At 41.2% G+C, this 26,358-nt stretch overlaps 2 protein-coding genes across 6 annotated transcripts; one reads left to right on the plus strand and one right to left on the minus strand.

Annotated features, from left to right (window-relative positions):
- Positions 1–1,298: 1,298 nt before the first annotated feature.
- LOC121351977 (carbonic anhydrase 2) lies at positions 1,299–18,330 on the minus strand. Its single transcript, XM_041464476.1, has 7 exons — positions 18,112–18,330; positions 17,420–17,617; positions 7,866–7,984; positions 6,353–6,445; positions 5,537–5,599; positions 4,389–4,544; positions 1,299–2,156 (listed from the first exon to the last, which is right to left on the minus strand). The coding sequence occupies exons 1-7, from the start codon at positions 18,143–18,145 to the stop codon at positions 2,037–2,039; spliced, it is 783 nt and encodes a 260-aa protein (XP_041320410.1). The 5' UTR covers positions 18,146–18,330; the 3' UTR covers positions 1,299–2,036.
- Positions 18,236–22,409, plus strand: LOC121351976 (translation initiation factor IF-2-like). Of its 5 annotated transcripts, none has more exons than XR_005954866.1 (4): positions 18,481–18,672; positions 18,817–18,965; positions 19,071–19,293; positions 21,981–22,409. XR_005954866.1 is itself a non-coding variant. In XM_041464475.1 (3 exons), the coding sequence occupies exons 1-3, from the start codon at positions 18,236–18,238 to the stop codon at positions 22,192–22,194; spliced, it is 834 nt and encodes a 277-aa protein (XP_041320409.1). In that variant the 3' UTR covers positions 22,195–22,407. The 5 variants fall into 5 exon arrangements, 1 of the variants encoding a protein (XP_041320409.1); XR_005954865.1 differs by having other exon boundaries at positions 18,817–19,000; positions 19,111–19,293; positions 21,981–22,408; XR_005954863.1 differs by having other exon boundaries at positions 18,817–18,947; positions 21,981–22,407.
- Positions 22,410–26,358: the final 3,949 nt, after the last annotated feature.

Raw genomic sequence — 26,358 nt, forward strand, 5'->3', positions numbered from 1 at the left:
GAACTCACAATTCAGGAAAAAAATCATGAATGCCAAGGAAATTGTTTTCTTTATTTCCGAGTTGGACTTAATACATGTCTCCCTTGGAAAAAGGTTCTCTATCCATTGCACTAGAATCAAACTGCAAAAAGTGAATTTGTGGTAAGTTCATGTATCATTTTGTTCTGGAGAGGGCTGGAAAGGGTTTTTTTTTGGTAAGGATTTTGAGGTTGGGTTCTGTAATTTGGCTTACTTCCAGAAAAAGAAAAGAAACAGTGCTGCCTGGTAGACCACACAGGTAAGACGTAATATGGGCTCTTCCTGTGCCCAAATAAGTGATCTAGGAACACCAGCTTGCACTGTGTGGCTGAATACAGAAGTACTTTATCCTCAGCAAAGGCAAACATATGGCACTGGCAACATTCCAGGGAAACAGACTCGCACAAACAAGATGATAAATATATGGCTGATGTTGATTGTCCTAGCTGTTAGCTATTATTTATGGAGCAACCTTGAAGTGTGATAGAATATAAGATGTGACACTCTTTATTGCAGCAGTGGCTAGAACTTCAAGGGCATTTCCAAGTTTTTACCCCAGCCATTAGTTCACATTCTCTGTCAAGTACCAGCCTGGATAATTTTTCAGCTGTTCATGTACCAATGAGATTACAACTCCTTAAGCAGTCTTACTGCCTTGTATTCAGGTTACATAGTTATCAAGGTATAGGTTTAGAGTTTTAAAATCCATATTTTGGTTTTGTTGGGTTTGTTTTTTTTTTTATGAGGGTAAGATGGTGGGCATTTTACATGTGGAAGCTTTTCAAAGGTTGTGATTTGACACTTCTTTCTGAAGCTCTTTGTATGCATTTCAAGATATCTTCATTTCCATCACACACATTTCAAGATCCAGGTGCTTCAGAACACAGCCTGCCCAACTGATACCTTATAAATTACAAAGTGATTCCTGATGGGGTAGCAAACTCATTATAAATTAATTTAAAAACTAGCAATAAAGTCTAATGAGCCCATTCTTCAGTAGAATTTTGTTCAAAACTTTTGTGAGGGCATCTTTCATTATACATTCAATTTTGATGATAATTTGTAGTGATTGCTCAAAATTAACACTTCCTTCTGCTATCAGAGAGAAGATAACTACTTAGAGAAAATTTCTTAACATATCCATATAGTCTTGCATACACGTTCAGTGTCACTGAAGCCAATTCCCAAGGTATATGTTTAGTAACTGTGTTTACTATGCAACCATGTAAACAGATTAGTGACTCCTTACCAGAATTAAAACAACAGCAGGGAAGCAAAAATAGAAGTATAGATTTATTAGAGAAGTTATCTAAAATACAATATTATTTTCCTTTTTAAATTAGAACATATATTATTTCAATGAAAAGATAGTTTGAATTATTTCTATGGTAATAACAAATTTTAAAGATAACATTTAATTTAGAACATTTTGAATTAAAAAACCCAACACTACCATTAAGACATAACTAAGGCTGTTGACAGCATGGGTAAAAATGCAAAATAGTCTCAAAAATATTTACATGTCAGTTTCTTAAAATCTAACAAGTCTAATTCTAAATATTCATTTTGCTTAACTTTCTCAAAATACCTTTTTTCACTAAATTATAGCTAGATTCTGTATTCCTGTGCTTCTTACAAAGCTTCAAGTTATCGTTAGTTACGTGTACTATCACACCAGTAGATGAGGTTTCTTAAAATGGCTTATTTTGCTACCACCATATCCTCTCCCAAGTGGCCAACTTACTGTCATACCAAAGCGTCAGTCGCAGTAATAGTCACCAAAATGCACACAGCCACCCACCCCCTGCCTCCCCCAACCCCACACCTTAAGAACCCTTCCCCATTCGGCCAAGAGCCTTTCACATTTCAATAGCTGGCATTTCAGATGCAGAGCAAAAGAAGGAATGGATCTGGGAGACAAGATGTTGCCTGGGCACACATGGCAAAGTTTGAGATTTGGGCTTAGCAAAAGGGGCTCCTCACAAACACAGCAATTCCTAACACTTGCAGCACTGAGGTTACTGGAAGGAGGCTCTGACTTCTCTGCTCTTCAAGGGCTGACACGGGCGCCAGTTGTCCACCATATGGCACACGGGCTCATTCTCAGCATTGAAGCAAAGGCCACGGAGTTTGCACATCTGTGGGAAAAGGCAGAGATATCCTCAAATGCATTCTCTCATTTCAGCAGGACTTATTGAAACTACATGTCTTGGGCCTGAACCAGAGCTCCAACCTGAAGTTTTGCCAGTACTAGTAGTCTAGAGATGGCATCAGAACCCACACATCTGCATTTCATTCACACCATTTCCAGCCTCGACATAGCCTCTCCTGTCCACAAAATAGCCTGGCAAGAGCAACTGTGAAACCACAAAAAACAAGGACATAGACACACATTTTCTGAACTCCACAAGCAAAGAGCTGTTTGTCCTTGATCCAGATATGAACTGAAATCCTTTCAGAATCCTCTGGAAGTTCTACAGTTTTTTCTGTTTTTTTTAAGTACACTTGAAATAATCACAATTAAAAATGGCTTTACCCTTGGGTCAAAATAAAGCTGTTGAATGAATTCAAGTTATCCTGATTTTCAAATGCTGTGAGAGGCGAAAACAGCTTCACATCTATAGGAGCATACTGTATAGTTATGGTACTTGTTCCTAAAGTACAATTGGTGCTTGCACAACCTGATGTAAAAAAAGGACCTTCATGTCTAAATAGGAATCTCCAAAACTCACAAAAAGATTGGGCCAAAATAATAATCCACCCCAGGTTATAGACCAGGTTTTTCCACATTCAAGGAAAAATGGCCTCAGCAGTAACCTGTGTCCGCTGGACTTCACCTTCAGGACCAACCAGAAGAAAGTTCAGAGCTCAACCTCTGCCAGGAACTACTGTGTCACAGTAAGTGATAGCAGGCTTGCTATACACCCTGCTGTTATATTCAGCTTCTTTTCAGCTTCTGAAAACCTATCCACCTTAAACCTTGAATCAATACTCTTATATATGGTTTCTTGTTTTGGTCAGTATGGGAATGAAAAAGCAAACCGCCACACAGTGTGGAAATATTGACAATAACATGGAGGGATGCGTAAGGGAGAAATAAGTGGTAACTTTTTCCACTTGTAGGTGGTTGGAGTAGGTATAGTAGAAAAAAAAAACCACTATTTTGATGGGTATGCTCCTGCCTTATAATAAAACCATATTTGCAAAAAACCATAATAAAACCCTATTTGCAAACTTTGGATTATCAACAGTAATAGGAAAGTGTGGAGTAGTGTCAACTTTAATGCTCCCTTGCAGTTTACTAATGACAATCGATCACTGCTATAGTTATTACTTCCAATAGTTCTTGCTTATCACATATTCTATCTTTTATTATGTTAACTTCTAAAACACCTCAGCTGCATTTTCTTTCATATCCGAAACCCCCTAGAATTAGGTGCAGGTTGTTAGCATGTCTACCATCAATAAAAGATACTTAGGAATTTGAAGGTTAAACTAAAGCCCTTCAGGCCTGGTTTGTATTTATAGGCTCTAGATTCTATTTATATCCCTCAAGCACACAAATCTGAACCCAAAAATGGAATCTTGCCTGTACGTAATTTCATTAATGGATGGCAGAGAAAGCTGGGGCCAAGAGTGATTTAATCTGCATAAGCTTCTTCCTTCTAGGAAGACTATCCTTCTCAGGCTGGTCAACAGAGTATTTTCTTAGGCAGCAGTCTTCTGGAATCTGCAAAATTTGCCTCTTCCAAACAATGGGAGTTTTGTTAGAATCATCACAAAACTGCGTAGGATTTCCCAGTCTGTTCTGTGACAAACAGAACTTGCAAAAAGAGCTAAGTGTCCTGGAAATGCTGGAAAATCAACAGACTAACTAGAGCTCTACAGTGTGAGACTGTGGATGCAGGTTCCCAGGTGCTTTGTAAACCTGGCCTTTTCAGGGCAAGCACACCCGGAGAGGTAATTGGATGTACAGCAAACCTGCTGATGCTCACAATACATGCTGGACTAACTCTGCATGTGCAAACGGTCCTTTCATGCATGCCTCAATTTTCTAGATTTTTACCACATGACAGCTCTAACCACGTATCCGGAAAATATCGGATAATTTTTTAAACTTCCCCCCCATCTTCCCTGGAGTGCACAAATAGAAGACAGCCTTACATTCTACAGCAAACTATACCCACAGGCAGAAGCAGAGTCCTGTCAGAAGAGGATTACCACTTCAGATAGGTATTTTTGACATGTGATGCTAGCTCTGCACAGCTCTGCACTAACACTGCCACTTCATAGATCACCTGGTGGGCTGAACTGAAGCCATCAGTGCAACTTCAGTACACATCTAGTGGCACTATCCATTGGAAACCTACCTGCTCAGGGCTCACAGTGATGGGCTCCTTCAGAACGTGCCAGATCACACATTCAAGCAGTGGTGGAGTTGTCAGTGAGCCAGGGTATGTCCAGTAGTCTCTGCATGCAGGAAGGAGTCCAGTGGGGTCAAAATTTGTAAAGGAAGCTTGCTTTCCCTACAATAAAGTAAGCAAATGGGCTGATGTCAGGGAAAGAACACACACACACTAGGATTGCAGTAGTGAAGTCTCCTAGGAAAGCTCCATGTTTGTAGGAAGGCAGAAATGGAATTTGGCATCAAGTGTTGCATGCCAACTATAGTACCTTTGGGATTAAATACTCTCAGCAACAAGCAATATATTCTTACAAGATTTTCAAGATAATGCTGCATTTATGCTCTTTGATCTTAGAGATAAGATTTAACCTTGTCTGAAAAACAATGAGATTTCAGATGTCATGTACACTGATTGCATTGGAAACGCAGAACCTGTGAGACCTGTTGGAGAGTCCATTGCAGTAAGCAGCATTATACCTTTACCACAAACGCAGCCTGATGAGAAAGATGACAGCATAGTCTCATTTTTTACCTTTCCTGTCCACATTTTCTCATTGGCCTTTACCCACTATGAAGGTACCTAATTACTAAGTACTTTCAGTTTCTCATTACTCAGCACACTAAAATCACACACACACTGCACACAATATTTAAGATACAGGAAGATTTTTTTTCCCCTAAATGATATATCCTGATCAAACTGTTTATCTGAACTCTCTCTAGAAATAGCCACAAGAAGCATGCCCTCTTGGAAAAAGGAAATTTAACCCACAGGTGCACAGATGAGGGGAAATGCCTTTTCCATCTGTTACCACAGACTAGAAAGGACATCTAGGAATGTAGTTTAGATTAGGAAGATGAATCCTATCCTATAGGTTTAAATAAAATTAAAAGACAGAGAAACGTAGATAAGAAATAATCACTGTTTCTAGTACTCCATGCTCTCTACCTCAACTTCATTCCAATCTGTTTTGCTTTTAGAATTATAGGAGCAAGTTTGTTTTACTTTCATATATGCAGAAGGCAGGGAAGAAGTAAAAAAATCTACTTTCCAAAGAAGATAACATAGCACAGTTGTGATGGGTGTCCATCAACACAGACAGCAAGTATTACCTTGGTTTGAATGGAGCTCAGAGCATCCACAACCTTCTGCATCTCAGGCTTGGCATTTCCCACCTGCAACACAAACCACATGAAAGTAAAAATCACCATGCATTCTCATGACACCTTTAGTTTTCTGTTACAGTTCTCAAGGAAACTTTTTTTCCAGCCCCATTTCATTACAGAATAGGAGTATTACAGCATAAGTGACTTAAACAGGCTCTGTAAAATCATGCCAGTTGACAGTGAGCACAAACGGGTCAGCCAAGGACATTGCACACAATGAAGCTATTTTCATTTACAATGCGTGGATTTATTTTTGGACCTAAGTTGTTCTTCTTTTATGGAAGTCACCCTCCTAATAAAATAGTCACCCTCAGTGAGGCCAGGATGGAATACTACGTACTGCTGGAGCAGACACCTCCTCCAGCTAGCTGTCAAGAGAATTCAACTAACACAAAACACTCTGGCATTTAACAATGACAAGAAAAGGAAAATAGGTTTATTTAGGCTGGTCACACTGCAGATTCACACAACTTGTTCAGTTATACACACCACCTTTCACTGCTAAGATTTAAGGTAGCATCACTGTCTTGATGAAGGCAAGAATGCTGCTACAGGGCTGCCACAGTGATAGATGGCAGTCATACTCCATGGCCAGTGTACAGTTGTTATAGATAAAGGAAGGTAAGAATTTGGAGCACCACCTGGTTTGCTATGGATTTGGGTGGTACACCACAATGCTGCCTTATTCTCTATTTACTGCTCTTAGGCTCTCCCCACAACACAGTGAATTTGCTGGACAAATAATAAAAAAGCTTAACAAACCTTCATGAAGATGCCCACCACAGCTAAACCATCAGGATGCTTCACAGCTTCAGCAAATTTACCATATTTTACATTCCAGTGAACAATATGGAGCTAGGAGCAAGAAAACAAAGAAGCACTGTGAAGATTATATTCCATATAGAATACTTCACAAATGAAGAGGCAGGGAAGTAATTTATTAAGAGCAAGATGGTGTTTTACTGGTGAGGTTTGAAAACTTTTGTGTACAGTTAAGAATTTGTTGAATTATTTATCTACTTTAAAGTTTCATTTATTCAAAGAGATTTCTGTAATGTGTCTCATTTTGCTCCTCACTCCTAGTCCCTGGTGAGTTTTAAAGGCAAGCTGTGGCTGTATCATTCTGCTTTTCATGTGGTGAAACTCCTGTTATCTTCAGCATAAGTTTTTCCCACATACAGCCCACAGGATTTCGATGTAGTATTTTAATGCTATATATCCTGGAGCTCTTACCACACTGACATATATTGCTAGTGTCAGAAGAAGCAGAGAAGACACATTAACTACAGATTTGACTCACAATTTGGAAGGGTTTTTTAAAAAAAAGAGTCCTGCCCTTTACTGGAAAGACATGAAAAAGAATATGAAATTGATCTCCAGGTCATGTTAGCCAGGATGTTACTTTCTTTTTAATTTCCAAGTTATTTCTAATTTAAGTTCATCAGGCTGTTTTCCCACATCTGCAAATCAAGCTGAACAAGTAATTATGGTACTGTGAAAGACAGAAGGTAATTGAAAGTTTCTCAGGTAAGATAAAAGCTACTTCCCTCATGAACAAGCAGCAGAGCCAATGAATTTGTGGGGCAATTTCTTTTATCTGTCAATGCAAATCACAGGTATGTTCCACAAATGTGTATTTATGAATATATTTTAGAAGTCAGTCACAGAAACCAGAGGTAGATTTCTAAACAAGGGATGAGGAAAGGTGGGATGCAAGGCATAAAGTCACTCAGTTTCTGTAACAGACTGCAATATGGAGTCTAAAGTGGACTGAGGGACATCCAGAGTCTCAAGGGTATCACAAAGAGTGCCAGACAGTAAGATTGCACTTCACTGTCTGACCTCTTCATAACTCCCCTTGATTCTTTGCTACCAAAATATGAAAATATCTGCCCCAAAATTATTCTACTGCTTTTATAAATATCTCTGATGTTAAAAACTGAAGCTAGGAGAAGGGGATGTATGTGTACAGATGTGCTGCAATTCTCTTTTTTTCAAAATTTCCAAGAGTCACTGAGAAAGCAGGGGAAAAAACAGGTATTATTAATGTGGGATTTTCTGTTTCTCAGCTACTTCTCATGAAGTAGCTGAGAAAAATTACAAATCTAATGTCCTGCTCTTGCAAGGACTATATTCTAAGGCATACCATCATACCAAAATTGTCTATGGTAACCCTCTCCTATGAAGATCTGTAGTGAAAGCGGTACTGTGGTGGAATACTTTAAAAAAAACCCTCATTATGCAAAGAAGACTGGAAAAGGTAAAGCATGTCTACCTCTGCATCATATTTCACACCATCCACAGTGTGCTCAGATCCCTGGCCATCACAGGATCCCCAGTGAATGTGAAACTGCACCAGCCTGTAGACTCCATCCAGTGCTCCTCCTTGCACCACTGCAAAATAAAAGAGCCTTAATTAGCAAATCACATAATTTTTGTTATCAAGTCTCCCTTCAAACTGAAACAGCTATCTCAAGTCTTTTATGTGATTTACAGTTCATTGCATGCTGCCATGCTACTCCAGATCATCCTCAATGGTACATTACTGCAATACACAAATATTGATAATAAATGCATAAAAACATAAGTGACTTTACAGTGAGCATCTCATCAGCAATTTAACAGGCATGCTAGTATTACAAGTGATGAGGGAAGATGTAACTTTTCTGTCACCAAATAGATTTTAAAAACCCTTTGTAAGAGGCCCACATAGAATCATTCTTAGGAAGTACATTGAAGACCAAATTATCTTCGATGTACTAATGCAGTCTGTCCTTTCATTTTAGACACTTCATCCATTTAGGCCTTAATCCTGCAAATCCTGGGGCAGATTGGATTGAGTAAAATGTTTTTGGTTCCAATTTAAACCTGAACACCTGTTAGCCATGGGTTAGCCTCCTTGCAGCAAGGTAAAGTGCTAGGCACAGGACAAGACAGCGCAGAGATGTGAATTCAAATCTCTTGTCCTTCCCATTGTTGTAAAAATGGCAATGCCTACATAGATGGACTTTTTAGAAATGAGTTGTTTATTTATGCTCTCCATTATCTGGCATTACTCGTGCTATCGGACTGCTCTGAGTGAAGTTCCCAGCCACACTTGGAATTACACAAGGGCAAGCTCCCTTATTCTGCTTGTTAGTTTTACCCTTCTACTCCAACTGTGACCAATCGCCATTATGATATGCAGGATCAAGCCCTACCATTGCAAAATGCTGAGGGCACAGACAATGTCTCCTCCAGTGCAGCATAAAGCACAGAATAATAACAAATAGTTCCATTAAATAGAGCTATTTATCTAAGTTGTCAGAGAAAGGTTTCACACCAGTTTGTGGTTTGGTTGGAGTTTTTTTCCTTTTTTTTTCCACCAAGCATCTCCAATCCAAATTCAAAATTAAATCTTTAAGTTGTTAATATTTAAAAATTTAAAAACAATAAGTAATTTCAAGTGTTAGATATTTTAAGAGACCAATTTCTCTCTATAAATATATATATACAATAAAGTGACAGAAGAGTGCTGACATAAGATATTACATGTAAGTGTGCTCTGTGTATGTGCCAGAAAATGATTCTGTGGAGTAAAGATGCTTTCTTCTCAGTCTGCAGTTAGTCTAGACACTAGCACAATACGTGCATGTGTGAAAACATACATCAAGTGCTGATTGGAAAAGGTGGCTGCAGGTTTGAAAATGTTCCATTATATACAAGCATGGACAACACCAGCCATGGACATAAACAATAAGGTTAGAAAGATTTCACAAAAAATTTGCAACACATGAAAATTAAGTAAGATTTCTAAAATATACATTCGTTTCCACCAGTGTTCCCTATGCATGCAAAATTTGGGTTCAGTGGACAAATCTAGCATTTGCCTAGAGCTCCTTTGGTAAATATATTTTGAAGTCTCCCAACATGTATTTTTATTTGAAAAACATGAATAGATGTTCCACTGCAACATATGTAATTTCCAATACTGTAGGCAAGAGACCAGGACTTGCCCTACCTATTCCCAAGCTATGTGATCCAAAGAAGAATGTCTACTTAAAGTAATCAAGTAGGAACTTATTTTACTTTTACATTTCTGCATGTGCTAGTTGCCAAGAAGCATAACTGTTTCAAGCACAGGACTACAAATCTGAGTACTTTTTTCAGAACAGCAGCTGTGGAAGGGCATCAGTTCCTTTGGAAATGAAGCAACTGGTTGCTGTGTCTTTACAGATGCAAAACCATTTAATGCACACAATCTTGTGTTTCATTTTAAAATGATGCCATGGAGTTGCAATGTTTCAGTTCCTTTAGCTCACGGTCTTGCTGGTTGTTGCAGGTACAAATGGACTGAGGCTCCACTGCTCCTTGACCTCAGAAAGCACTAGCACAGCACAGGTTAATCTGCCATTATTAATCAATGGAAAGCATGCTGAAAAGCAGAACCATGCAATGTTCTTGAGTTCACTTGCAGTGTTATTTCTCCACACAAAGTTTGCTATAGTCTCAAAACCCCAAAAGATGCAGAAAAATCTCTTTGCACTTTTTGCTTACTTTTCTCATTCTGTGGTTCTCAAATCCAGCACTAGCTTATTTTGACTCACAGCAGAGCATTCAAAGAAAGTAATAATTAGATTAGTGTGAATGAATACAAATCCAGCAGGCTTAATTACAGAATGGCCCTCTTGTTCTAGCCTATGTTAAGCAGTTATTTTATTTTTAAGACTTCTCAGTCTTTCCAAGAAAATAAAACTAAACTTGAAAGGTAAAGTAGGAATGATAGAACTGGTTTTTTCTTCAGAATAAGCTTTCTAAACCATAAATAAATCCTACCAGCTTTTGCAATATAAAAGCTCACAGAGAATCCAGCAGTTCACATTGATGCCAGCAACTTCCCTGTCCTTGTTCCATCTGACAGGAATATCAACTCGAGACCACATTGAAAAAAAGTCCAACCTTTCCATCCCTTTTTTAAAAAGAATGGGGAAGTTCTGATCCATATTGGAGCACTTCATCATTAGCTCCCTTACTTTTGAAATCAGGACTAGTGGAAACCATCCTGAAAATACATATGTAGCTGTGACCCTTTCTGTTTTATAGCACAGCTTCAGATGCAACACTGCCTGAAGACAGCACAAGATGAGCTGAAAAAATATTTTCTCACAGATTCCGTTTACTCAAGACAGTTTACATCATAACCTGGTCATGTGTTATACCCAAGAGGTGACAGTTTGACAGTGCCCTTTCTTCTTTTCCACTATTAGATACTTATTAGACAAATTTGGAGCTACTTTCCTTAGACTAAGAAATGGTAATTTTTTTCCATTACCATTCTATCTTCTACCCTTTACTGGAAAAGTTATACTAGCAACATCCAGTAATTATATTTCACTGTTAAATCATTTCGTAACATGGTCTAAATTAGGTGAACAGAAGCATTAGCAGCACAAATTCAGGAAGTCAAATAAGCACACAAACTCTTCTACTTATGTGACTTACACCAACTGTGGGATACAGAAGGTGGAGTTGATTTGACTCCATTACACTTTCTTGGGAGTCTGAAAACATACAGAAATCAAAGGGTGTTTTGCTGCATCTGGTACAGCTGTTTACTGAGGCTACACACTTTCACTGCTCTATTTAAAGGAAACTGCATGAACAGTTATAGTGTAAACAGTGTAAAACAGAACAGCCTTGTAAAAAAATACTGTGGACCACTTCATACCTTTTTTCAGGAAGCGGCAGCATCCACATCTAAATTTTTGCAGGAATACTGTGGGAATTCCTGTTATTTAGTTAACTCCTATGGAATGTTCTCTTTATACAGAGCAGAAGACTAATACATCTCATAAAGCCAATAAACATGTCAAAAGATTAATCAAAATGGAGGAACTACAAGACTGTTTAATGAGTTTGACTGAATCCCTTCCTGTCATACAAATTAGCGTGACAAGAAAAAATACTACTGTAAAGTTTGTTAATCTGAGAAAATGCAGAATGAGAAAATGTTCTTCAAATGAGAATCACTGACTACAAAGCTCCTTCCAGCAGCTGAAATAATGGGTCCACTAGAGTACAGTAGATGTCCAAAAGCTCCAAACTTGGAGAATTAATTCTAATTGAGATTCCACCAAACAAAAACCCAGCAGCAGGATATTTCAAGCATCTACCTTTAAGAACAGCCCTCTCACACACACACACACTGCTTTAGCACAAAGAAAACCATGATTTTGTATCAGTCTGCAGTAGATGCGATGTGTAAATAACACTCTAGGCATATATTTATGTAAACATATGCATAGTACATACATTACTGCTAATATTTGGTGAGCTTTTGTGCATACACAGACATCTGTACAATGGAAAATAGGACGAAGAGACAAAGCAGATGAAGCATTACTTGAGGCAAGAAAAAAAACCTACTTGAGCACCATGTACTATTAATGACATGAAAAAGGCTCTTATGAGGATGCTCAGGAATTAGCCTTGTGTTCTTATGCAAGGATGGGCTTCCCATCTGACAGACTAGAGTTCAGTTAGGGTGAGCTGTCACTTCTGTGAAATGTGGAGTACAGAGAATCACATTTTGTGAGATGTTTCCTTCTTTATGTTACCTCTTTCAGACATTCCTCCTAGGACATTGTATCATGACAAGCAACAAGAGCAAGACAGCACTGAAGCATCTGACTGTAGGGCTCATATTTGCAGAAAATATCTGTAATGGGTTTCACTATGAGGAAAAAAAAAAAAAGTATATCATAAGGAAAAAACCCAAAACAAACCTACTTCTGACCTTGCTAGAAAATTACCCTGATAAGGCTACAAGGATGTTCCACACAGATAGACCAGAATGAAAAAGCTGCCAAAACACAGCAAGTCTGAAGACATGCGTATCTGCAGCAGGTCAGTGGTTCCAATTCACCTCAGTTGAACTATTTCATCCAGACTGGGCAGCAGCCAGGAAGACTCTGACCTGCTTCAGGATACAAAGTTATTTAGGTTCTTAACATTCCTCCAACTCCCTGGGACCAGTAGAGCTTATTTCTCATGTAGTCTCAAACAGAAATTCTCTGAGAATCATAAGATGCTGTACTGAGTCTCTGACCAGCCTTCAGCCCTCACATTTCACACTACAAAGGCTTACAACAACTTTAAGAACCAAGCTGGAAGTATTAAAAATTATCTTGAAAGAATCAACTGATTTAATTTCTAATAATAATACTTAAATACTAATGCAGTGGCTGCTCACTGAACTGAAAATTGTGTACTGGACAGTGTTCATACTACACTCAGATCTAATGAAGGACTAGCAAACTCAAGGTGTGAGCATTGCCTCTAAGTATGCAGCAGTCCCTCATGCCTGTAAGTAAATAAACAAATTATCAGCTGAGAAGAGTGGTAATCGTGACATCTGGCACACAGCTTCATTACGGCTTAAAAATAAACTTTTCCAAGTGGCCCCAGCTGATAAGAGCTGACTAGTTTCTCCTGGTTTTGCATTAAAAGCACCTCTAGAGGAGGGATTAGTAAAAGGGAAGGCAGTTAAGTTTCCATGATTGTTAAATTCACAATCCAAGTCAAATTTCTACTCAGCATTGCATGTTAACATAACAAAAGAAACAAAAAACAAAACAAAACAAAACACCAAAACCAAAAACAACAAACCAACCCCACCCCAGTGAAAATGAAGAAGGACACTTTTCTGTAAAGACACGAAGACCTGAAACGTTCAGGACTAATCTCATGCCTTCTCATCTTCCTTTCCAGTTCCTGGAAATAGTGGAACTATTCAAGTTACTTGTTTATACAGACTTTGCAGCTTCTGGTGATCCCAATTCGCAGGAAAAATGACTTAAAGATCACACGCCCTTGAAACCTCTGACTTTTTAGTCAAGCCATGCACAACATTACTTGTGACATAAGCAGGTGTCTGAATACAGTCCCCCAAATCTATAATCAAACAGTTCTCTGATTTCTGATTCCAAAGGATCAACACATTCATTGCTTAAGCAATGTGGACCTTCAATGCATGACCCTACACTGATGACATGCAATATTATTCTGGCATGGTTAATATTGTATCTTTAGATCTGGGAAGCCTAAAAATAGACCAGTAGCAGTGACTTTGATTAAGAGTTGTCCCTTAAAGACAGCAGACCTACATGTTTCTTCTTCCATTTACCAGCTGAGGTGAAATTGTAGGAGAAGAGTAAGAGTTGCACTGTTTTCAAAGAAATTCACTGCCAAGTGAGCAGTGCTAATGCACTGGCTCTTCAATAACCACTGTGACAAAATAGATTAATTTATTTACAGTGAGTCATAATTCAAGACAGCTGAAGTGTGTGCATTAATACTTACAATTATAGGAAGAATCAGATAATATATTGGATTACAACTACTGAAAGACTCTCAAGGGGAGCTATCATCAAGGTGAATACAGTATTTTCATTTTCAAGGTCTTCTCATAATTTTTAATTTCTACTATGACTTACTATTTGCAAAAATGTCTGATTTACTTGGGACACGACTTGAATTTCAATACTTTAGCTCAGCAGCAAGGCGAAGGAAACAATTAAGAGACTTAGCCACATGCATAAATGACCAGCACATTTTATCAAGTCTCTAGAGTTTGACACCATAGCTGCAATTCACTTCTGTCAGGTTCTACAGCTAAAATATGATATTTTAACATTCTTGTTATAGAATAAATTCATGTCTGATTGACTTCTTTTACAAGCTCATCAAACACTTGATCAGAAAATACAGAGTCAACTGTTGTGCACATGTCTCACTTGAATTTCAGAACTTAGATAAATTCTCAAAGACTCTCTGGGAAAACTCACACAGAGAACACACTTTATGCATGTTACAAAATCTTTCAGGCTCTTGAGGGTTTTTTGAGCAGAGTCACATCCTGTGGTTTTATGGCTCTGAGAGGTCGCTGTATACTTCTGTCTTTTAAAGTGAGGGAAGTGATAGACAAGTCCTTACAGAAGACTGGAATATGCAACGTTTAATATGATAAAAGAAGTACCTTTAATGAGACTCCTTTGCTGTAAATTTCCTGTATTACAGTAACACATCTTATTTTAAGAATTATCATCATCACTTCTTCACTCATACATGTAGGGTCTGGTTCCATCACAAGAGTGGATGAACCAGAATTCAAAGTTTTATTTCTAGCAACACTTTTATCATAATGCCTTCTTGCTGTCAAAATGAATAAGAAATTTTTGAAATTAGAAAATTTTTAAGATGAATAGCTACAAATACTTTATGTTCCACTACTATTAAAAGACAGTGGACATGAAAATTAAGAAAGCAATGCAAGAACTGAAGGCAAAGACTAAGTAACAACTGAATGGGGAAGTTCAGAGTTCACTTTCTACATACAAACCCAAGACAGCATTCCAAAAGACTCCAAGCATACAAAATAGAAAATACCTATTTTTATTACGCTATTACTACCTGCTTGTTTTTTTTTCTATTACAATTGTATATTTTTATTGTATTATTTATTATATTATTATTATATTTTATTTATTATATTTTAAATTGCATTTTGTGTACTCAGAAGAGCAAGAGTGATCAATCAGACACTAAGACCTAGAACAGCTGTTCAGTTTGCTTCAGTGTCATTAGTTCTGAGGCTGACGGTTCTTAATGAAATGGATCTACTTTGCGTGCAGTTACTCATCTTGAAGACTATTCACAAACAATAATCTTATTACTTCACTTTGCGCCTACTACTACAGATAATTCATTACCACATATGGGACAGCTCATAGAGACAAGCAATACAGCCTGTGGGAAGTATTTACAAGGTATTATTCCATTGTCTTCTGTAAAACATACCAGCACATCACATAACCTCACACAGCTTCTCCCTGTGATTGTTGTGTGATGTCTAAGCAAGAACTGGGTATGCACATTTGAGTCTCAAATTCAGAATCAAGCAGATACAAGTCAAAGACAGCTCTATTTTGTGTAAGGAAAGTAGGTTACCTAGTTAACCGCATACAAATGAAGCCATTAAGTGTGCTGCCAGGTAGATTCTATGCACTGTAAATTTCAATAGGAAGTCTAGTAGTGAATGATCCACCCTTACCCAGCTTCACAGAAATCTGTTTAGTGGTTTTTGTTTCTAAAGAATAATAATTTTTTGCTTCACTAATAGAGATACTGAGAATATTTCTACTTGCATCTCCTATCCTCCCACTCTGAAAGCTGTGTCACTGCATATTTGTCAAAGGATCCCTGTCACAGATGTTCTGGTTCTGCACTGACTTCTCATAAAGATCATTCTTCCTGCAGACATTTCTTTAAATTATTTTATGTTCCTGCCATTTTTTCCTCACAACCTGATTTTCACAGTTCTTTCCAGACTTAGGTACACACCAAGTGAACACAATAGTTTTTAATACTGTGGAGACCTGAACCTGGTTCCTTTGGGCACAATGAGAGCAGGATGGCAGCAAGAGTAGACTTGCATGTATCTGGTAAGAAAATATTTTTTTAGTACTCTGGATCATTTACCTTATTCTCCATGACACAGTTAAATTGAACACGATGCAGCTCCTTTAGCTTCCCAGTATTTCAAAAAAATAAACAGAGTTCAGAATACCTTTTTCCTCTCCTTTTTAAAATGTACAAATATCAACATTGACACTTTTTGTAAATTACATATGGACCTATATGTATTTATACAACTGTTAACACTTATATTAGCTGTGACCACTTAATATTGTCCAGCATAAAAATGATAGTTAAAATACAAAGTCAAATTCTTAGAGCGCTGCTGAATGTCTGCTATACCGCTGTGTTACATTAGTTACAAAAACCTTGTATTTTTAGCAGGCACAGATCATTTGGTTTCAGCACCATTCCTTAAATGACATGCCCAACAAAACACTTAGGAAAAATAGGACACTTGCTCAAGCAAATTAAATCAGGCAGTGTATAGAGAAGGCAGTGACTTACAACAGGATTGTTTTTGTTGTCCAAATTAAAAAATAAAGGCACATTCATTGTGGCAGGGTGATGACTTCTGCAAATGCAGCCATATGAAAAACTAAAATCAAAGACAACATACAGAACCCTTGTTGCAAGGACAGCTTGGATTCAGCCTGCCCATCAGAAAGGCCGTTCCTTTCAGCGAGGATTACTAAGGTTTTGCAGGATTCCACGCTTAATTTCACCACAGAGCACAATGAACACCAAGGGACTGTGGACCTGACTGCCTGCTAGCAACTTTTTAGGAACATGTCAGACACTTCATCCAGAAAGCCCAGCATCAAGAAATGCCAGGGATAATGCTTTTTTGACTTACAAAAGAACAAAGAGGTATTTCCTAATAACTCCTCTGTTTCTGTACTAACCTGGGAGCATATTGGCTTCAAAAATATGAAATAATATTTTGATAACCAAAGAAACTATTTCCACTTCAAGTTAACTGTAATCCTTTGCTATTCTAAGGCCATCTTTTTCCTACAATGTATTTTGCCTCTTCTTTTAACCATTTGATCAATAACTTATGATAACCTATGCCTAAAATTATTCCTGTCAAATACTATTTTTTTTCTTTCCACAGCCAAGCCCTTATCCAGATCCTTCTGATTATACAAAAATAAACCAATTCACCTCACTGAAGTTTAGCTGCCTAGAGAGCCTTAGTTTTCTTCCAACAGGATCTCAGTTTCCTGTTTGCTGAATCCTCACCTTACAGAAGCCAGAATATTTTGGTATGTTTTCATCCTTAAAAAACTCTTATGGGTTTAGTATATATTTTAGTAAGTTTTAGTAGCAATTTCTGCCATTCCCCTCCTGCACACGAAGGTGAGGTCTCACCTGACTTATCAGAAGAATCATCAAACTCCACGTTGAAGGAGTGCCCGTTGTTGACGATGTTTCTGGCCGTGCTGGCATCGTAACTGAAGCTAAGAGGCTTCAGAGAGGAGTCGTACTTGGCGGACTTGCGGCAGATGTCAATGGGGGACTGGCGCTCTCCATTGGCGATGGGAAAGTGCTCATGCCAGTGAGCGGGTCCTGTAAGACAGCGGAAAGCAACTCAGTGGAAAAAGACACAAAGTTCGGGGGATAAAAGCGATAACCCTCGCTCTGGAAATCGGGATGTTCGAACACCAGCATAGCCTTTAACTGCGTACCACCTGTGCGGGCTGGCGGTAGCGGCAGCAGGGGCGAGCGGAGATCCCACCTGGGCACCGAGGCAGCCGCACAGCCCCGGCGGTGAGGCGGGGGTTGTACCGGAGTCCTCGGGGACACCCCGTCCCGTGGAGTAGCGCCCGCGTTCCCTTCCCGAAGTAAAGGAATGTCAGCAGGGAAGCGGGAGATGCTCCGGCACAGCGTGCGGAGCGCCGGAGAGGCTGCCCGGGCGCAGGTGCATTTCAAGGTTACGAGAAGAAAGCGCCACCGAGCTCACTGCCGCTCCAGGCAAGGGCTCCGCGGAGCAGCAGCGGGCACGTTCCGGGCGCGGCTCCCGGGGACCTGCCGGCAGGTGTCCTGCCCCGCCGGGAACTCACCGTCGTGGCTGCCGTATCCCCAGTGGTGGGACATGGTGGGCGGCCCTGCTCTACCCGTGGAGGCTGTCACAGCACCGTGGCCCCAGCGCGCTCTCAGGAGCTTTTATAGGCTCCCGCCAACTCCATGCCCTTCTCTGCGGCCAGAGGAGGGGTGGGGAGTGCGGGCGAGGGCGGAGGGAAACTCCGCTGGGGGCGGAGAGAGCGGTCCCGTATAATCCGCCATCGGCCGCGGAGCTATGCCCGGGCCGGTGCAGAGCGCCCCCAGCAGGCAGGCGGGCGGGCGGTGCGAGGCGTTCGGAGCGGCCGCAGGCAGGGCTGGGGTGCCGGGGCTGCCGGCCCCTTCGCCCCCTCCGCCCCCTCCGCGCTCCCGCCGCCCTCCCGCCCTCCGTCCGCGCATCGCGCACCTGCGGCCGCTGCGCTGCGGGGCGCCGTGAGGCGCAGTGACCTTGGGAGGAGCCGGCGGCCGGGCCGAGCAGCGCGCCGGGAGCCGGTGCGGGGCGGGCGGCAGATGCGACAGTGCGGTGTGAGAGAAGGAGCGGCTGTGCGTCCGTGTGTCCCTCGGTCTGTGTGTGTGTCTGTGACTGTGTGTACGTGCGGGTGCGCGGCGCGGCAGGGCGGTCGGGTGCTGCTCCCTGCCGGGAGCGAAGGGAAAAGAGGGAAGAGGGCAGCCGGGCAGCGCAGTTCGGCAGCCGGGGCTTGTCATAGGTGCCAGGTTTTGGAGGCGGAGATCGGCGGAGTTGCGGAGGGGTGCTGTGGTGGGGCTTCAGAAGAACGGGGACGTCACCGGTGATTGCTCCGTAGTGCGTTTTCCCTGATCGCCTCCGGAGGAGCTGCAGGTCGAGCTGCGTTTACGTGTAATTCTTATCACTGAGGCATTACACACTTAACTGTGAGTGCAGCTCAGCCGCCGCTCTCGAGGCTGGATTAGCGAGAACGAAACTCTGCAATACATATTTTAGATGTTTTCCTATTGCGCAACGCTCCGGTGTTCTGTGGCAGGACAGGAGGGATCGGACCTTGGCAGCGCTTCCAGCGGCGGCTCCGTTCCGTTCCGCGCCGCTTCCCTCGGCCCGGCGCTGCGGTGGGGGGGCTGGCCCCGAGGGGCAGCTCCTGCCCGAGTGAGCTTGCAGATGGTCCTGTTGGAAGGCTGTGTCTGTCTTTTTCTGCTCTGAGCAGTTTTCGGTATGGAAATGACATTGTAACTTAACCCCATTGTCTTATTAAGATGGTTTATTAAAATCTGGTTTTAATATTGTTGTGGTTTAACCACAGGGGTCTAGGTTCTGTTTTCAGTGAGGTCATTGTAAATCTAGAATAACAACACCAGAATGACTTCATCATTTACATTCAGCATTGTAAAATCTTTGTGTTTTGTTTGTATTTGTAAGAGGGAGAAAAGTCTATTTGTGTAATGAGTACTATTGGTAACAGCAAACATAACCAGCTGGAAATTGCTTACAAAAATTACAGGCATTTCTCAGACCCTTTCACGTATAAGCAGAAAATATTTAAAGCTTATTAGTGATTAACACAGTGTGTGTCCTCACATTTGCATGCTTCAGTATGGTTTAGCAACCACAAAATGGAAATGTGATAGCAAAACTGTATACACAGAAGTTTTTAGAAATGGCTGTGGCATGTGATGTAGAACAACAAATGGAAATGCATGTTACACATTTTTGTTTCTAACACTGCAGCAGAAGCCATCCTGCTTATTTTATGCCCCCAAAGCAACAGCTGAGCTATCCTTGGGTGTATTCTTTCGAGGGCTTATGAGAGCCCTCGAAAGAGGGCTGAGAACTGGCCCGAGAAAAACACTTAATATGTGGTGCCCAAACAGGGACAGGGCAGAATGCAGGCACCAGCAGCAGGACCGGGAGGACAGGAGGAAAAGAAATTCTGAGGGGATCCGAAAGCTTTCCCTTAACCCATCTGAGAACCAGAAACCCCGGAGGACCGGCAGGGAGGTGGCCAGGCCAGCCGCCCCGCCTTCCCCACCCCCATCCTCGGAGAAGGGGGAGCAGACCAGCCCTGGCCAGGTTTGTCTGCAAATCACATCTCTTAGGACCCCTACCATAGCTAAGTCCTTCCGATCTCCTCTGAAAAATCCCCTGAGACGCACTAAATTGGTGAGTTTTGGCAGTAAAATCGGAAAAAGCCAAGCTGATTGCATCCACTCTGAGAGCACTGGAACACATGGCAGACACCATGATGGCCATGTGGCCAGCGCAGCCCTTCGTGGGCGTGGCTCACCATCCTCCTCGGCTTCCCAAAATTCCCTGAGTGACTCCTTGCTGAGCTCCTGCCCATCAGAGGAGGGACGCTCCCCTTTTGTGGGCCGAGCCCGGTCGGTGTCCCTGCCCCTGCTCCCTGCCCACACCCCCCAGACGGCATGCCCCCTCCCTGCCCCCCTTTTGTGGGCCGAGCCCGGTCGGTGTCCCTGCCCCTGCTCCCTGCCCACACCCCGGGACGGCACGCCCCCTCCCTGCCCAGCGTGGGAACTGGATGTGATGTCCCGGAAGCGACCCCATCCAAGATGGTGGCATCCATATCAGACAGCTTGCCAGAACAAAAAACAAATTATTGCTATACTCCACAGTGTTATTCCAAAGATTCTGAGGAAGAGTTTAATGGACAAGGAGTCACAGATACCTAGCAGAGGATAAGAAAGGATGCAGTTCAGGAGGGAGAGCGGGAAATTGCATCAAAGCTAGAAGTTTTTCCTGTGAAGTACACAGCAGGTGCTGCACCAAGAGCACATTGGCAGCAGATTAATTTTGCAGAGTTAAAAGAGATCTGCAAAGCCTCTCATTTGTATGGTAGAGATTCTGCATATTTCAGAAGTCTTTTGCAAGCCACTTCTACAGCAAATGTATTCACCCCTCATGATTTAAGGCAGCTTTGTACGTCCCTACTGTCCCCAACCAAGTATTCTCTGTGGGAACTCGCATGGAAACGTTTGTTAAATGACCTTTTAAGAGGTCATGCAGGAACTCCAGCCACTGCAAATGTAACTATAGATCAGCTATCAGGAGAGTCTAATGCAAACCCAAGCTGCAAAAAAAAATTACGTACTTTGCCACAAGATCCTGAGCCCACCCTAACACAGCTAGTGGATGCTTGTAACCGCCTGGGTACCCCTGAACATGCAGCAGCCATACAGGCAGAGGTACTGGCTAATGCCATCACCACAGCTCAAGAAAATACCCTAAAGCAGCAAGAAAAAGCTGTAGAAATGCAAACACAAGCCCTAGCAGAAGCTTTAGTAGCATTCAAAGGTGCAATTGAAAATCAGCAGTTTACAAGAGACTCGTGCTATTCGTGTGGTCAGAGAAGTCATTTTAAAAGGGGATGTCCTAGGATCCGCAGAAGGCCACTACCAAGAAACAGTGGATACTGGAGGTCTCTGTCAAAATACTAACAGTTTTCACCCAGTAGCGGGTTGTCCATGCCATCTGCCAGGAAACGTGCAGCCGAGCACGACGCAGTGGCGTGCTATGACACAAGAACCACTGTACCAGAAGCCACAGACCACCACAGGCCACCAAGTTCAGAACTGCAGCACATCTTTGCAGGACTTCTTACCACAATGTCCCCAGGTACCAGACTGGAGCTGTCTACAGCCCAGCCAGTGATGTTAACCAGTGCCATTGCTCACACAGTATCCACAGGACAGCTAGGACCTGAACCACAGCCACGTCAGTTCTTAACAGTGGGAGTGAACAGATCGCATGCAGAAAGTTTTTATGTCATTCCAACTGTGTTATCTGTCACTTGTTGACAAGAAATTACAGTGTTAGCGTTGTGTCCAGCCCCTCCATGTTTTTTACCCAAAGGACTAACCATAGCACAAGCTTTTCTCCTACCAGAGTCACAGAACAACACAGCTGTCATCGCTTGGACCAGGCACATCAGCCGCGGGCGGCCTCAACTCACCTGTGTCCTGAAGCACCTCGGGAAAGCCATCACCCTCACTGGCCTGATAGATACCGGAGCAGACATCACTTTGATATCGAAACGGCCACAGGACTGGACCATCGTGCCGACGCTGGATCAGCTGGCAGTTATTGGTGGTCACTGTGAGAGCTTTCGAAGCTTACACTCAGTCACCTTTGAGGGACCTGAAGGTCGTGTTGCCACCACAAGACCATTCATTGTAGGCCCTGATATAGTTCTCTGGGGACGAGATCTTCTCTCACAATGGGGGTTGAGGTTAGAAACTGGATTTTAACAAAAGCTGTTGATGGACAAAACACTTTAAAATTGACATGGACATCTAATACACCCATCTGGGTCAGCCAGTGGCCCTTACCCAAAATTTTGCAGGAAAAATTTCAGTCAGTTGTCCCAAACATGAACTATTAAGTTCATCTTTAAAATTAATTCATAAGCCTTTGAGAAGCCATGCACCCCTTGAGGCAATCACATTTTCTACAGACGGCTCTGGGAAGTCTAAAAAATCTGTGATTGCTTGGCAAAATTCTGAGACAAAAAACTGGGAATCAGATATTGAAAAAGTAGATGGTTCTGCACAGATTGTAGAATTAGCAGCAGTTGTATGGGTCTTTTCAAAATTCACATTTCCTTTTAATTTAGTAACGGATTCAATTTATGTTGCAGGTGTAGTAGAGAGAGCAGAAGGATCTCTGCTGAAAGAAGTTTCTAATGATCAGTTATGCAGTTTGCTTAAAAAGTTAATGCTACTTCTTTCCATTCTACAAGAACCTTACTTTGTAATGCATATTCGCTCACATTCTTCTCTTCCAGGTGTTTTAGCAGAAGGCAATGCCATGGCTGATTTGTTAGCCATGCCAATCCAGCACACACTTCCTAATGTTATTGAACAAGCCAAATGAGCCATGCTTCTTATCATCAAAATGCACCTGCTTTAGTAAGAATGTTTAACATCTCTCAAAATCACCTTCCTGAGAAGGCTGGCTCGAGTTTTTCTGTTTGTTATTTTGCCTTTTATTAAACCTTTTTTGTTTCTAACACTGCAGCAGAAGCCATCCTGCTTATTTTATGCCCCCAAAGCAATAGCTGAGCTATCCTTGGGTGTATTAAGTTTCTTTCAAGGACTGTATTAAGTTTCTTATGAGAACTGGCCCCAGAAAAACACTTAATAGTAAGAACCCTTGAAGAACAAAGCAAAAAACATCCCTTTATGTTGTAAGAAGGAATAAGATTTTGGTACCTTTCAGAAGGTTTCCTTCCATTCAATTTTACTATTGAAAAAAATCCATTCAGCCTGATTCTTCTGTACTCTCACAAGTCAAGTTTCCACTGACGTCAGCAGGAGTACCATATAAAGGACAAGTACAGCATTAAACATGACACAATATTTGGCATGGTAGGCTTCCTAAAAGATCTCAGGGCTCTTACCAGGGAAATTAAGTTACCAGCATCACCAAGGGACTGGGATTTTTAATTATTTGGATCTTCATTGTCTTATCAGTAGATAAAAGTGGTGCATGCTAAGCACACAGACATAACATCCACAAATAGAAAGTCCAGTGCTCATAAAATTAAGTGCCTATTTTCCTTGATCATTCAGCAGTACTTGCAGGCTTGAGCCCAAGCCAAGGAACTAATGAGAGCCTGGCATTGACTTGGGCTTGTTGATTCCAGCCTCTTTCTTTTCTCTCTCCCACCTGCATCAGACTCACAATTTGTGCCTGTGGCTTTATGGCAGAATGCAGTGCCTCAGGCAAAGCCAAAAGCTAGCCCCGAGAGGAAGGTGGATACTAGAAATGGTACAATTGATAACAGTGCACACGGGTGAAGCTGCAAGGCATGTTAGCAACAGCAGAAGAACACAATACACATCAGCTCAGTGCCTGCAGCAGTTCAGGCTTCTCACAGAAATCCAAACTATGCTCCGTGAGGCTGCTCTTCCCTGCCACAGTTGTGATGAAGACGGTGGAATTACGCACACCAGTGAGGCCTGCTTACATGTACAGAATGTGTAGGAGCAGTTCTTAAAGCACATGTTCACAAATCCTGTGACAACAGAAGCATTATAAATACGTTTCAAGCAATACAAATACAGAGAACAGATTAGTTAACTACTATAGCCATTTGATTACTCATGATTGACATTAACATTTTGGGTAGAAAAGGTGCCAGTGCAATCTTGTCTCCCTTTTCTGTCAATACTGGTACCACATACTGTGAAGGTTTTTAGAAACTAATAAAACCAGATGCTATTCTTCATCTCTCCTCAATTTCTTAGAGTCAGATCACATCCAAATATGGTAAACAAACTGGTATTTCTAGATTTGATGGTACTTCTGAATGATATTAAATACAAACAGAAGCAGCATCAATAGCTTCATAAGTGCAAACTCTTCACTCATTCAGATACCTCCATGTTGTTTATGGTACTCATTCATGGGCAAAGGACAGTACAAAGTCTGTACATCACTTAGGTCCCACCTGAATTCTGTTTTGAAGTTTTACATGTCACAGAATAGTTGTTGACTCTGTGCACAGGAAGGGCACATCCTGTTTGTGTATGCTTTATGAAATTTCCTGAAATATATTTTTATTGTGATTATTATTACTTGTGAAGCACAAAAAATGTCAGTACAGATGGAAAATGGCACAGATGCTTCCATATCAAAGTCTTTTTTTCCTTAATAAATTACCAGCTTCTAGTACTCTGGCTGCAGGAGTGATGACATGCCACACAGGCTGTAACCTGCTGACATTTTCAGCAGAAGTGCATTCAATGATTATGTTGTTAATCTACCTTTTAATTTTCATGGTAGATTTTCAACTCTGAAAATCTATTTGCAGTCTTTTTTTAGCGTTAACAGTCATGTTACTGTTCAGTGCTGAGCAAGAAGCAGAAGAAACATGCAGTGTTCTGATTCATTCTAGCAATTCTGTGAAAGTTGAATGCAGTTACGAAAACAAAAGTAATTTTTGGTCCTCGGTCAGGTTAGAGTCCTTTCTTGTATTGCAAAAATGATGGTTTACTACTAATTTCTAATGGGAGACTAATGCAAGTACTACAAGCTTCATGACATGTCAGTGCAAGTGGGAAATGCCCAACTGCCTCTCTTGCTGAGTTTAACTATTGCCGATACAAGCCACTTCAATGCATTTTGAAATATATATATACACTTTGAAATATATCACATTTAAGTAATCTCTGCTGTAAAAATGAACAAGCTTGCCTACATGAATAGACTTTAGTTTCCAGACAAAAGCTATTTGTCACAATTCAGTGAAATTGCATCCACTTGATAAAGCCCTGTGCATTGTAAAATTAATGTCAATAAGGACATTTTAGTTAAGTCCTGCATCCTGCATCTTCTCACACCAGGCTAATGTATTGGTTCACTAGCTGCCGTGATGTTTTGAGCTGTCTCACAGGCCTTTAGGAGCCTGGTCTTTACAGTTTCAGGTGCTATTTCCTTGTTCATGTGATAGTGTGCCTTCCTCACATGAACGTGTCTGTGGTCATCATCCTGAATTCTTACTATGTATCTTTCTGCAAATACTCTCCATAATGTTTTGAAAACCTCTGCCTCCTGCAACTGGCATTGTGCCATGTGGTAAACTTACATCAACTCCCACTGGAAGTCTATTACCAGGATGCACGTGAGAGTATTGCAAGGCAACGGTGGCAGCAGCAGCTCGCCAGTCTGACACAGTACAACACTGCATGTGCAAAGGATTTAAGCCTGGTTTATAAAATAATCAAAGCCATCAGCTTCCAGCTGGTCACAAGGAAGTCACTCGCTATTCCTCTGCCAAGAGGTGCCGGCACCATTTGGAAGATTGAGAAGATAATGTTAATTCTAGAGTTCCTGCCACCAAGGTCAGCAAGTTATAGATTCTTCTTTTAAAAAGTTACTAGCTTCCAAAAGTTTCTTGCTTCTGATACCCTCAGTAACTTCTGGAAGAAAAATGTTACATTTGGATAGAACATAAAACATTTTTATTGTACTGATACAGTGACTGATGAAAATGAAAGTCCTCTGCTGTAGTGAAAAATAGTTGATGTAGCACATACTCATATTTGGACTCACCAAATATTACAGCTTTAGAAACACTAAAATGAGTGCAGCATGAGTGAGAAGGGAATTCCCAAAAGACAACAGAAAGTTCCAAAGTAAACTTCTGTATCTTTCCAAAAACAAAAGAAAAGGTAAGAAATCAGTTTATGAAACTGAACTAAAGAAGAGAGAAATGGAAACAAAAAAAGAGGAGTACCTAATTACACAGGCTGAGAGATAT

The sequence above is a fragment of the Pyrgilauda ruficollis genome, unplaced genomic scaffold (genome assembly GCF_017590135.1).
Source record: "Pyrgilauda ruficollis isolate IOZ18807 unplaced genomic scaffold, ASM1759013v1 scaffold18, whole genome shotgun sequence".
NCBI classification, from domain to species: domain Eukaryota; kingdom Metazoa; phylum Chordata; class Aves; order Passeriformes; family Passeridae; genus Pyrgilauda; species Pyrgilauda ruficollis.